General features: G+C 38.6%; 1 protein-coding gene across 1 annotated transcript; it reads left to right on the forward strand.

The window, feature by feature from the left end:
• Positions 1-828: 828 nt before the first annotated feature.
• On the forward strand, positions 829-14,077 carry KATNA1 (katanin catalytic subunit A1). The gene is given in 10 exon segments (XM_005425642.3): positions 829-999; positions 1,717-1,874; positions 2,655-2,838; positions 4,656-4,777; positions 6,178-6,283; positions 6,620-6,778; positions 7,890-8,016; positions 9,535-9,669; positions 9,944-10,070; positions 13,736-14,077. Coding segments are annotated over 10 exon segments (1,488 nt in total). The 3' UTR covers positions 13,935-14,077.

Genomic DNA, 14,077 nt, shown 5'->3' on the forward strand with positions numbered 1-14,077 from the left:
CTGCAAAGTGGAAGTAGTCACAGTCTATGATGTTTGCTCCAAAAAACCATAAACAAGCACCACTGGCAGGGAAAAGCAGCACAATTTTCAGGGTTGAACAATGTGTTAAATAAAATGGGTGGTTACACACTAAATATTTAATTGTGGCTTTTGCTTACCTTTCAGTATAACTTAAACAGCCTTGATGTTTTTCAGGGGTTTCTTCGTAGGTGTGAGAATGAAGGTGATAGGAAGGTGCAAGCTGGGTATGGAAGGTGGATATTTGTTTCAAAGAAACATTAAATAAAATTGAAGAATTGTAAAATTAAGCTAATGGAAGAATAGTGTTTTCCACAAGGCAAAATCAGACTATTAAAACTGACATGCATGGAATGTTAAGGTGAAAAAAATTTAGCAAAACATAATGCATTAGAAAGAAGGGCTTTGATTTATTGCTTGTTTGGTGTTATTTTTAAACCACACAAGACAGGCAAGGCACAGTAAAATACTAATTTATCTTACAATATAAAAAAGAGGTAAGGAGAGTATGCAACTGTGACTTGTAATAATGCATTTAAATCTGCATATCTTACATGGGCTTTTTGACAGAATCTCCATGACAAGAAACAAAGCTGTGAAGTGAAAAGCTTAATTTCTACTAATAGAGCATCAAGTATCTTTTTATGTGTATGACATTCATTTTAGACCTTTTTTTTGTAATCAGCGTTTTCTTAGCTTCTATGCTTTGATACGCCAAATGAGATAATGAGCATTTGAAAATACTTGCAAAATTTTTTTTCAGTCCTCAGTTTTTTACTTCCTTAACATTTCCTATTTTTTTTCAGCTTCATGTTGAACATGAGCCTTGTTATGATCATTGAGAATGTGAAGTTGGCCCGTGAATATGCCTTACTGGGAAATTACGACTCTGCCATGGTCTACTACCAGGGGGTTCTCGACCAAATGAATAAGTATCTGTACTCTGTGAGAGATACCTATCTACAACAGAAATGGCAGCAGGTAAATAGCACTTTTCTGGGACATTTTGAGGGAAAAGCATTGAAGTAGCAAGAATTGCCTATCTTACTGCAAACAAAAATGTAAAAATACTTACCCCATTCTCTCATAACAACTAGTGTTGTTATATATAGGCTTCTTTTTTGTTGTATAGACTTGTTTAAGTCATCTTTATGACTTCTTTGTCTGACAGTGGCAGAAAAATCAGTGGAACACGGCTCTGAGGAGCAAGTGCGCTGTCTGCCCTGACAGCTATGCTGATGAGTACCCCTGCTATGCTCAAGTTTTTTAACCTGGTATCTTTAGGGTCTTATTTCCCTCAGTGTTTCAGTGGGACTAAGGTCCTTAACAGCAAGTTGATAATTTGTCCTTAACAAAAACCCTCTTTTGCTTTCATTGATATTCTGCCTATTAGGTTGATACTTTTGATTGATATTTAGTCTGTTAGGTTCTGTCATACCTGTTTAATCTGTAAAATTTGTCAAAAGTCCCTTTGATATTAAATCCAAAATCTCTTTGTTTGTTCTTTAAATGTGCTGAGGAAGGCACATTTAAAAACCTCCTTAATATCTAATGTGCATAATTCTTGTTTATTGAAGTAGAATTAGGTAGCTCATTAAATCTTGTAGAATCCATCCAGGCATTTCATGGGCTTGAACAGAGGACTGTTACAAACTTATTTTCAATGTGCTTAATCTACCTTTTTTTTTTTTAAATCAGGTTTGGCAAGAGATAAGTGTGGAAGCTAAGCATGTGAAAGATATAATGAAAACACTGGAGAGTTTTAAACTAGACAATACTCCATTGAAAGCCTCACAACAAGAATTACCAGCTCATGATGCAGAAGTCTGGTCTTTGCCAGTACCTGCTTAACGTAGGTAAGAGGAAACCTGGAGACCTAAATTAATATTTATCAGGACAAAGTGTGCTTGGACTTCAGCCTGTTGTGGTGTAATTCTTGTTCTTGAGCTTAGGTGTGTAACACTCACACCAGCAGCTTGACACCATTTGTGGTGAAGGAGGTGTCAGGTGGATGTTCTGGAGGTTTTATCTTACATAGTCCTGCCTAATGTTAAGGTTCTTCCCCCCACACACTGTTGCCCGATTTGTTTGGTTTTTGGTTTTGAGTTTTTATTTCACATTTGTCTCTGTTGGTGTTAATTAGTTGCTTCAGGATGCTAAGGACATTGTTCTGTGTGTCTAGTGGTTTTTGTTTGGTTTTTTTGCCTTTTTTTGTGAGTAGCTATCTGACCTGGTTTACTGGAGGTTCTAACACATGCCAGTGGTGGCACGAAGGAGGGGACAGGAGTATGTACAAAGCAGACGCAGAACTGTGCATTTTGACAGAAAGTGGCTGTTAGACTACTTCAGTTGTATTGCCAAATTATTGTTTGCTGGTTAATTTTTTCTGAGCTCCATATTACTTCTACTGATGAAATATACAAAGCAAGGCACTTGTTTTAACCAGATGGACCCTGAGCTTGTGGCACAAGGAAAATGGCTTTTTAGTCACTATCTAAAAATACCTGTCTTGTTTCCGACATACAGATTTTTATCTTGAGCCATGTGGCTTTTCAGTTTGTAGCCAGTTGATTTGGTGATGTGGTGCTCATCAGTGGCTTTACACTGAGGCTTTTGCATATGTTACAACTAACTAGACCTTCGCCCGGACCCAGGAAGCGTCTGTCTGCTCCGTGCAGTGACTGCAGAGGGCACAGCAATCGTGTGAGTGCAGCTGCCAGGGGCTCCCACCGCCCGTCCTCTCGGAACCCCAGCGATAAAGGGAAGGCAGTCCGCAGCCGGGAGAAAAAGGATCAGCAAAACAAAGGAAAAGAGGAAAAGGTAAGCTTGAAACATGGAGTTGAGAAGCTCAGTTGTGCTTTCTTACTACTGACTGTATTATAAAATGACATGCCTATAAAATGTTTCTTCTGTTCGCATCAGTATGCTGATTTGAATCTCACCTTGTGTCTTTTCATTGTGCACAGTGTTGGTTATGGATTAATTAAAAACAAATAATTGCTCTGGGAAGTTGGGATCTGGTAAATGTATCTGAAGGTGGGTGCCAAGAGGGTGTTTCCAGGCTCTTCTTGGTGGTGCTGAGCAAAAGGACAAGAGGTAACAGGCTGAAACAGATGCATAAGAAGTTCCACCTGAACATGAGGAAGCACTTTTTTACTGTGTGGGTAACCACACGCTGGAACAGAGTGGTTGTCCAGAGAGGTTGTGGAGTCTCCTTCACTACTCAAGAGCTGTCCAGGCACAATCCTGTGCCATGTGGTGTGGGATGATGCTCTCTGAGGAGGGAAGTTGGACCAGATGACCCACGTGGTCTCTTCCAGCCTGACCCATTCTATGGTTCTGTGACATGTTTACTGCAGCTTGAAGGCAGTTGTTTAAAGTGGTATCCCTGAATTTCTGAAGTCGAGCCTGGTGGAGCTCATTCACATGGAATGTCTTTGTGGCATAGTTGCTTTGAGTATAGTTTAAGCCAAGATTGACTTGCTTCTTCCAAACCATATCAAGGTTAACTTAATCCTTAAATGAGACCCATGCCTTTTTTTGTTTCTTTTTTTTTTTTTTGGAGATGCATTGCTAGCTCAGTACTCTTCAGTTGTAAATGAACAAAACCCCAGTATACTTGAACTATGATCTCTTCTTGGCAGAGAGCTTTAAGTTTTGTGCTCTGGTCACCATAAATTTAGCAGATGACCAAGGTAAGAGACCATACAGGAAACAGCAGATTCATTGTTTTCCAGGGTATAAATAAATCAAATATCCATGCAGTAGTTTGTTAGCTTCAGCAACCTTAAGTTGTGGCAAGGTGTCATGGCTGTGGAGTTAATAGAATCTACAAGGGTGGAATTGTTTAGCTGTGTAAGCTACTACTTTTATTAGGAGCTAAATTAGATTGCCTTTGAGTGATAATCCTCTCCCCATCAGAATATACCCACAGAGAGACAGGATAGGTCTCTTTTTCTCTTTTACAGTTGTTCTGTCATCACCAGTGCTTGCTGTTAAATGTATAAAAACCAGGGTATGTCTAGTGCATTTTATTTCCTTTCAGTTGCATGGTCTCTGCTGTTTGAGTCCTTTCAACTATGTAGCTTCTTTGCTTTGGCTCTGCTGCAGAGCTGCTACTCTGGTGTTCATGTCCATGCTTCTGTATCAGTTAATTAGCTCTGGTTTTACCCCTGTGGTCTCACCATTGCTCATTCTACATATGGAAGTCGTGCTTAATTATTTTTTTTTGTGTCCCCACATACATGGCATATTTGTGACACTTTGTGGTCCAGTCTTACACATAACTTTCCTCTACTGTGTCTCATGTAGTTTCAGATTTCTTTGGGAGAAGAGGCAGAAACTGTTACACTGGGATAGGTATATGCAGTTTTGATTAGGTGCCAAAACAAAGAAACTGCATCAGTACAACATGCTGGCTTTGGGGAGAAGGAAATGGAACCAGGGCAGTACAGAAATCTGGGTGAAACACACAGATCCATCCTGCAGTGCAGCTGTTATATGAATGCTTCATAATTTTCATGCTGGTTTATGTTGCCACCTTCTAAAAATACGATGCTGTTGTGGACTTGTGGTAAAAATTCATTAGTAGTGTGACCTTTGTTATGTATTTACATTGTTATATCCTTTATATGTAGAACAAATCCACATCTGAGATTTCAGAGTCTGAACCAAAGAAATTTGATAATACTGGATATGACAAAGATTTAGTAGAAGCTTTGGAAAGAGATATCATTTCTCAGAATCCCAACATCCGATGGTAAGTTTGAGTACTGCTGCTAGTCTCTTGAGCTGTTTCTCTTTCCTCTCACATGATATGACAAGAATTAAGTATTTTGACAGATACTTAAGATATAAAGGTACATACAGGTTTTCCTTACTTTAAATAGGCAACTAAACTTTTTATGCAGTTGAATAGAACTCAAAAAAATATTTTCCCCACATATAGTCATATAATAGTTTGGGCTGGATGACCTTTAAAGATCAGCTAAAGCAGTCCCCTGCCATGGCAGGGACATCTTTCTCTAAATCAGGTTGCCTAATGTCCTGTCCAACTTGGCCATACAAAGCTTCTCAAAATTTTCTGAGTCCTAAGATCAATTTTTGAGATACTCTTTTTCAGTGTAAAAGTTTCTAATTTCTGTCAGTGTACCTTCATTTGAAAATGTGTTTTGCTACTCTGGGCATATCAAGACAGAAAACTGATTAACAAAGAAGTTATGTCAATATAGGAACCCTTTGAAATGTTGCTGGATGTAATGTGGCCACTAGTATAAAATATAACCCTGTGCCAGTACCTTTACATAAACGTGTTAAATATTAAACCTTATATAAAGGTTTAATATAAATCTTGTATAAAAGTGGTTTTGTGTTCCAAATGTTTCTGAGCTTAGGTGCTTTTGTGAGGATTAAATGAGCAAAATTCTTCTGGCAAATAAAGTAGGCTTTAAAAAAAACCAAACAGTCCCACAAAATACTTTGTGTGCGTGCAACTGCCTTGTATTTCAGTTTAATATTTAAATATGTGTTTCAGTTTTTATACTGAATCTTAAGTTACTACTTCAGATTTTAAACTAGGTCTTCATATAGATGTGTTTTGAAACCAAAATGTTACTTGGGCACATGCTGATAAGAGGAATGCCCTGAAAATTACTTTCAAGGAAACAAGACCAGCCTATAAGGTATCTAAGAATTAATACTTTTGTAACTCTGAAAAAAAATTATTCTAAAAATTATGTTTAATTCTGCTCCATTACTAGTCTTCAGCAAGTTGTTCTTGTAACAATGAAAGATGTTATTTAAGTTTGAGGGACATCCAACCTCTCAGCAAAACAAAAAAGCATAATTGGTAGTTAGCCTAAGTTTAACCAACCTGCTTTTTTTTCTGCTTGTCTTTCTCTGAATACTGACAGTGGTGCTCTAATGAAATAGTTCATAGTTTTTGTGTTTGCATCCATCTGGAGTCTGCCAGGCAGATGTCAATTGTAGTTGTTACAGGCTTTTTTTCCCTTTAGAACACAAATAATTCAGGAAAATGAAATTAGATTTATGGGAGAACCGGTGTGTAACAATAAGTTTAATTGTGCAGCTTTTTGAGCTGTGGAGTGATTCTTTTGCCTGCTGTCTGAATCTGTCAAACAACTTTCTATTTCTTGTCAGGGATGACATTGCTGATTTAGTAGAAGCCAAAAAGCTGCTTAAGGAAGCTGTAGTTTTACCAATGTGGATGCCAGAGTTCTTCAAGGGGATTAGAAGACCATGGAAGGTATGAAAAACTTTGCTCCTGTGATCATAAGTAGGATTTTGAGATTGGATCTTGGCAGAACAAGAAATTTCATATGTTTTACAGTTTAAATAAATTCTTCCTGCATCTTAGTAACAAAATTTATTGTAAGTAATAACAAAATAAATATGTCAATCAGATACCTGCCCACTGTCTTCAGCAAGGTTGTTTGCAAGTAAGCAATGACATTAAGTACTTACCTTTGAATAACTTCTCAAGGGAGAATTTACATCCAGTAGTTTACTGTTACACTAAACAAACTGTAAAATTCTTTGTTTTAATTCTTGTCCTAAAAGTGGTTCTTTTTCATTTTAATAGGGTGTGTTGATGGTTGGTCCTCCTGGTACTGGAAAGACCCTCCTAGCAAAAGCTGTAGCCACTGAATGCAAGACAACTTTTTTCAATGTTTCTTCTTCCACACTTACCTCAAAATACAGAGGAGAATCTGAGAAACTTGTTCGTCTGCTGTTTGAAATGGTGATTTAAGTTGCTGAACGTGAACAGGGAGATAATGAAGTGGAATCACCTTTGGAACAGTGAAACCTTACCAAGGTTTCAAACTTATAGCATATATAAACAGCTCTCCAAGCTTGGAATGCTTGGAGCATTTCTGATTTGCCCATTTGCATTTAAAGGTTATTCCTAAATGGATTTATAAAAGCTGAAAAATAGGTTGTCTTTTATTTTCAGGGTTAGCTTGCTACATTAGAGGTAGCTCACTATAAGCTGGTGAACAGACTTGAATGGAAATCTAGGGGTGGAATTAATTGCTTTCTGGGTGAGAACCCTATTTAGGTTGTGTGCTTTGTTGTTTTTGTGGGTGGTTTTTTGTTTGTGGTTAAAAGAAATGGCCTTCCAAACTGTAGTTGGCTTCAGAGCACATAATACTTGAAATAATACTCAGAAAATAGTTGTCTTTTTTTCCCATGTGTTACCAGTGTGTGTGCAGTGTTTGCTAGGGTGCCCAGTACTGAAGGGACAGCAGAGTTACAATTACAGTAGTCAGAAAAGGCAAGAGATAAAAGATCTTTTACATTATAGTTTGTTAGGCAGGATATCAGCTCATTTAATGTGATGGGTCAAAAATGCAGATAACACAATGAACAGCATCTCAACTGCTCTAATACAATAGCTTTTATTATCCTGGATCCTTCTCTTTAAATGCTGTTGTTTTCAGAAAGGTCAACTGCAAAACAACTGACCTATCTGTTGGACAGGCTCCATGTCATGATGTCCCTGCTAAACATTCATCCTGGCTTTGACTGAAATACTATTCAAGCAATCTGTGATGACTTTCACCGTTTAAAATGTTACTGCTAATAGGGGAAACTGCCTATAGCTTATGAAATGTTTGTTTTGAGCTCTAACAACTACAGGACTTTGCCAAAAGCCCCTCTACTCAAAGGCTCTGAATGAATGCACAGCTGCTCTGTACCTGAGGGCTGGGGTCTGAGAGGGAAGGGTGGGGATTGTTTGATACCTAGGAGCTGGGGTAAATACATCATTACTCAGCTCTGAATATGCTGCTACGTCTTAAATGGGAGTGAACTGCTATTTCAGCTCGTGCTTTATCTTTTGCTTTCTCCAGGCTCGATTTTATGCCCCAACAACCATATTTATTGATGAGATTGACTCCATCTGTAGCCGCAGGGGAACTTCGGAGGAGCATGAAGCCAGCCGACGTGTGAAGGCAGAACTGCTAGTTCAGATGGATGGTAAATAACCTGCTCACTGGGAACTGCTGGACTGAAGGAAACTTGAGGGACAAAAAAAAAAAAACAAAAAAAAACTTCATTCTTCAGAAGCAGTTTTTCAAAAGCCGTACATGAGATTTGGGTTAAAAGCCACAAGTGACATTATTTAACAATCTTTTGGCCTCTGAGCTATGATCTTGTATTAGTGACTCAGAATAGGGAAGATTCAGTGGAAAATACAAGATTTCAAAAAAGTAGCAGAAAAAGAACCTGCTTCTCTCGGTCTTTGCCTGGCATATCACTCACTTCTTCCAAATTAAGTAAAAAGTGCTTCAAAAGAACTGTTACCTATTTTTATTTAAACTTCAAAAGCAGCATTACATTTCACTTCTTGGGATCTCTTTTTCTCCTAAAAATATAAATAACAAGTGAGGATCTTCTGTTTTATAGAAGTGGTTGGGAGAGTTTTCATTTTAAAACACGGATTTCACTACAAATATGTGGCTAAAATATCACAAATCAATGAAGTTCAAAAGTAGGTAAAAATGCAGAGTTGCTACAGAGAGCCTCCATTTTATATTCTGGGGAGCAGAGAGAAGGAAAGGAACTACTAAGAAGTGCTAATCTATGGACTGCTTTGTGATAGAATTCCATGAGTCAGAAGATTTGCATATTTATTTCTCCTTCTCTGATGTTGCTACCCTTTTATTTTTGTCTTTAAAGAGCAGCAGAGCTCTAATACTGTTCTCATATCAAGTATGTACATAATCTGATTTTATTAGTAAGAACTATTTCAATCCTTTTACTTAGGCATTAATAAATTGTGTTTTATATGCAGACTCTCAGGCAGACTAGGTCCAGCAGCTATCCCACAGCCCAATCCTGTTGTTTTAAGCAAAAGCAGTAGATATAGAGAGTAGCAACTTTAACAAAATTACCTTCTTCCTGTTGTAACAGATTCATCGTGTTTATAAACTGAGGTATTCTGTTTCTAAGAAGTTGTGATTTAGTCCACCAAATTTAAACATTCACTTCAGCAGTTTGCACAGTCCACCTGTACATATGAAACCTTCGGCCTGACTTCAGAAGTGAAGACACCTTGTAGGGAAGTCATGCTGCCTTGGTGTGGCTGTTGGTGAATACTGTGGGGGCTGTTGGTTTTTGGTGTGGTGATGCTGTTGGGCATTGCTTTGTTTCCTCACAGGCTGCTACAAGATGTCGGTATGAAAATTGAGCCACTTTTGTGGCAGAAGTACAAACAGCTCTGCTGTAAAGCCATTCTGGCTGTGATAGAGAGCAACTTCCCGGTCTGAGCAGTGCCCTGTGCCCCTGCTGCTGGTCAAACCAGGCTTCCATTTATGCTTGCAGGCTGTCACAGAGATGGAAAAGCAAACTCTGTTGCACTTGGTGATTCTGTTATGCTTGGGCTAGTTAAAGCGCAATAGAGTACAGTTCTGCTTTAATACTGCAGAAGTGTTTTCTCTGTACATGAAATTTCAATAAACATGTATATTTTACCTCCTCTTTTCTGCACTGCAGGTGTTGGGGGGGCTACTGAAAATGATGATCCTTCTAAGATGGTCATGGTACTTGCTGCTACTAATTTTCCTTGGGATATTGATGAAGCCCTAAGACGGAGACTAGAAAAGAGAATTTACATTCCTTTACCATCAGGTATGAAGAATTGGGGAGAGGAGTGGTTAAAAATTCTAAAATCTAAACTTCATCAACATTCCTTTAGTTTTGATCACTTGGTTTAAAAATCTAATTGATACGTGTATGCAAATTCACTTATGGATTCAGGACCAGCTTAAATCTAAACATGAGCATTTACCCGTGTAGCAAGTACAGCATCCTTTTTCTCATTCTTCCCTCTTTTCCTCCTTCAATTTATTATTTATCTTCAGAAAGCAAATTGTACAGACTCAATTTTCTTTTCTGTGATTAGCCAAAGGAAGAGAGGAACTCCTCAAAATAAATCTGCGAGAGCTGGAACTGGCTGATGATGTTGACCTTGCAAACATAGCTGAGAAAATGGAGGGTTATTCAGGTGCAGACATTACCAATGTATGCAGGTAAGCTGACATTGCATCATTTGTGTTACTACTGCTGCAAACTTTGGGAAAACTGTGTGTAAGGTAGCCAGTTTACATGATTAAAGTTATTGGATAAAAATGGACTGTAACTTGTCTTTTATGTATGGCTAAAAGGTGAAATACTGCATTAATATTTACGTAAATTTCCATTTGAAGAGTAGTTGCAACCTAGTAATCTAATAAGCTGTGATTTAGGTAAAATTCCACCTTCTTTCATATAGACTAAATTCCATGCATGAGAATGATCCAGAGGATGGTAAACTTTAACTTGTGGAGTTGCAGTCATTCTCCTTGGTCTATATGACTTCTGCAGAAATCCATATGTGAGAGGCAACAGTGATAGAGGCTGGAATAACTAAAGTAAAACCATGGAGTTTTCTTCTTTTGTGACATGGAAAAGGTGTAGAGTCTTGTGTGATGGTACAGGAGCTGCGTACCCAGCACATTGGTTTTGTGATGAGACTGACTAGAGTTTTCTGCTACCTCCTTCATTTCCCTGTCTCCTCAGTACTGTTGGCATACAGTTGTTTGTGGGCCTGTTCTCTAGCCTAGATTCCTGAAAGAATTGACTAAAAATATCTTCTAATTCTTCCCTTCTATTTTCTTTGAAAAATTGGAAAGGGAAGGAGAGGACTGATCTGTTGAGACAAGTGTCAGCTGTCCTGTTTACATCAGAAGACTCTCACTGGCACAGCTGTGGCAGTGGCAAGCTCTGGGACCTGCAGTAGGGGACAGAGCACTGGAGCTGCTTGAGATGCTGTTGTGGTGTGATGAGCACCTGTAACACTACTTTCAGGCTTTGGAGGTAGCACTGAAGCATGGCAGGGCAAGGCTTGAGTTCCCAGCTGCTCCAGCCCAACCTGTGTGGGCTTTGAGCAGTGTGAGAGAGCAGGAGTAAAAGCCACCTCCTGGCTGCTCCCTCCAACGCGGCTCCGTTTCTTGCCTAGATTCTTAACGCGGCTCTGCAGACACTGTCAGCACAGCTGAGAGGAATGTGCTGTGCCACAGGGATGAAAGCAAGCAGCCTGTACACAAAGCTGCCACCAAGGCTCTGTCAGCAGGGCCGCTGCAGGCTGCGCTGAAAGTTTGGAGCCTCAGTAGAGTTTCCTGAACAAACCTTGCACAGTGTCTGGGAAAAGAATGGTATGTTAGTTGTTCTGAATTTGTGTTGTGGAGATTTGTTTCATTTTGTAGGTTTGTGAGATGAATTTCTGGTGTTCTTTTGATCTTTGGTTCTGCTTTGAAAGGAGTTTGTGCTAATATGTTCATGTTATATGAAATAGAGTTTATTTGGTCTGCTGCTTTGTGCATTTTAGCTGCAGTTTGTCTCCTCCAGTCTGTTCAGTGTTTGTTGTTTTTAATTAATTTTATGCTGAATATCAATACACTTATTTTAGAAATGAAAATAGTTGTGATGTTTTTCAGTGAATTTTGTGTGTATGTATTTGTGCACAATTACTTTGTTTTTTTAACTTAAGCCTCTTTGTACAAATACTATTAAAAAAAAGGCAAAAGGATTAAAAAGGCACAAAGAAACATCTGAATCTTCTGCATCTGAATCTTCTATTTGTGGCCATCTCTGAAGTGATGACTGAGGTGACAGCAAGCAGTAATCCAGATGAACTGAGATTTGGATATTAATGGTTTGAAATCACTAAGAAAGTACTCATATTAGCCTGTGTATTTACACTTTGTTCATGGTGTCAGGAGAAATAGTTCTTGGATATGATTGTTTCATTTACATTCAGACAAAAAGATGTGGATGATTTAAAAGTGCTTTTTTTATGGTTCAGGCTCTCAGGATATAAGCAGAGTAAAGTTCAAACCTGTATACTCTGTCAATCCTTACTAGTGACACAAGCAAAACATAAGAATAAGTGGACCAAGAGCTCTGGTTTACTGAAATTACCCTCCTATCTTAAAGAATTTGAGGTGAAGTCCGAAGTTTGCTGAGCCAGAGTGAAAACTAGTCAGAGATAACACTACAGTTGGTAGCAGTCAGCATATAACCAGGGGGAAATGAACCTTCATTTTAAAATTCAGGAAATACAAAATGCATCCAAATTGCAGATTAGATGTGAGTATGAACTAACTTTGAATCATTGTTTTGGGTGCACTGTCAGTCTTGAAAGGCCTTTAGAACAGAATTGGTCCCTGCTGTGTCTGGCAGTGGTGGCTGCCTTTTTTTTGAATAGAGTTTTGGTGCTTCTTCAGGCACCAAGAGTGGATTTGAGAAAGCACCAGGAGTTCAGTTTGGAATGACTGTTCATAAAATGACTTCACAAAAGGAAGTGGTGGCAGCTGCACTTCAGCTGTGTTAAGGTATGATGAGCTTGTTGGTTGGTTAGCTGGATTGGTTTTGCTGGACTTTCTATTTTTTTTAACTGCTGTCTGGAAGCAAATTAGATGCATGGAATGTCCCTTCACCCCATTGTGTAACAGGAGCTTATGGTTTACAGATGATGTTGTAACAGCGAAAGGTGGTGATATTTGGTTGAGATGGAGTTCAACAAGGCAATCTTTTGGTTGTTCTGAAATTTTAGTTCCTGTATTAAGAGATTTTAATTTATTAATTAACACTGAGATGAGCTCAGTTGGTTAGAGCATAGTGCTAATAATATCAAAGTTGTGGGTTCGATCCCTGTACAGGCCATTCATTTAAGAGTTGGACTTGCTGTGATCCCTGTGGGTCCCTTCCAGCTTGGAATATTCTGTGAGTTATTTAGTAAATTCCTGAAGTCTGACAGTTATGGTTTCCTTTAGCGGGAGAGGATGGTACTGAAACAGAATATACTCGAACAATTTTTCTAAATCCTTCTGGAAGACAAGGTGTAAGTTTTTCTCTCTTTGGAATCTCACCTTCTGACATGACACAATATACTATTGTGGTATCACCGAGATTTCACTTCCATCTTTTTTACCTCTAGACAGATTAGCAGCGTTTTCTTGTTATTATAGGATCTATAACAATGAATTAGCAAGAACTTCAGCCTTCCACTGTTACCTAATTATCACCTCACTAGCTCATGACCTGCTGCTACCAGATTTACTACAGGAAATCTAAATGTAGTCAAACCTAACACTAAAGAAAATGACACACTTGTAAAAGTGCTTAGTGCTCATTAAGGCCAGAAGTTTGAGGAGCTACTGACAGATTTTGTTATTTAACGTTTAGCTCTCGAGTGTAGAGGATGGAGGTAGATACGGTTGACTCCGCTATCTTTGAAGTGGGATTTTTGTTCAAACCAGGAAGCATTCAAAACACTCCAGCTACCCCTTCTATATCTAGGAGGAGTGAAATTGTTATTGCCTTGTTCCTGTTTAAAAATGCTATAAACAGCAGCTACATCACAGGCATGCAGTGACATCAGCTAAACCAGTTTGTCTTTACCTCTTTTGCCTAGCCTATAAATAGGAGCTCTTCAGATATGTGGTGAGGATAATGCCATGTTTGAAAAAATATGGATAACATGGTATTGTAGCTTGTACAAGCACTTGGAGATCTTCCCATAAAAGTTGACAGTTCTTTATTGAATCTCTTTGAATGCAGCAGCTTAACTGGAATGCTGTGTTGAGCCTTTCTAACAACTGAACTCGCCATCCTGCATTGAGTAATGATTTTATTTTCTTTCCCTTCCGACTAGAGATGCATCATTGATGGCTATGAGGAGGCGTATTGAAGGCTTGACACCAGAAGAAATCAGAAATCTTCCCCGAGATGAAATGCACATGCCAACAACTATGGAAGACTTTGAAATAGCTTTGAAGAAAGTTTCTAAATCTGTTTCTGCTGCGGACATTGAGAAATACGAGAAATGGATAGTTGAGTTTGGATCATGTTGAGTTGTGTTCTCTGGAAGAAACCACCTTATGTCTTAAAACAGCTTTAGAAGTAATCGGTGATGTGTCAGTGCACTGCGTGCTCTTTTTAACTTTTGTAATTTAAGAGCAACAGATGTCTAAATAAATTTTTTTCTAAAATGCAA

Source organism: Geospiza fortis, unplaced genomic scaffold (genome assembly GCF_000277835.1).
Source record: "Geospiza fortis unplaced genomic scaffold, GeoFor_1.0 scaffold217, whole genome shotgun sequence".
Classification (NCBI taxonomy): Eukaryota; Metazoa; Chordata; class Aves; order Passeriformes; family Thraupidae; genus Geospiza; species Geospiza fortis.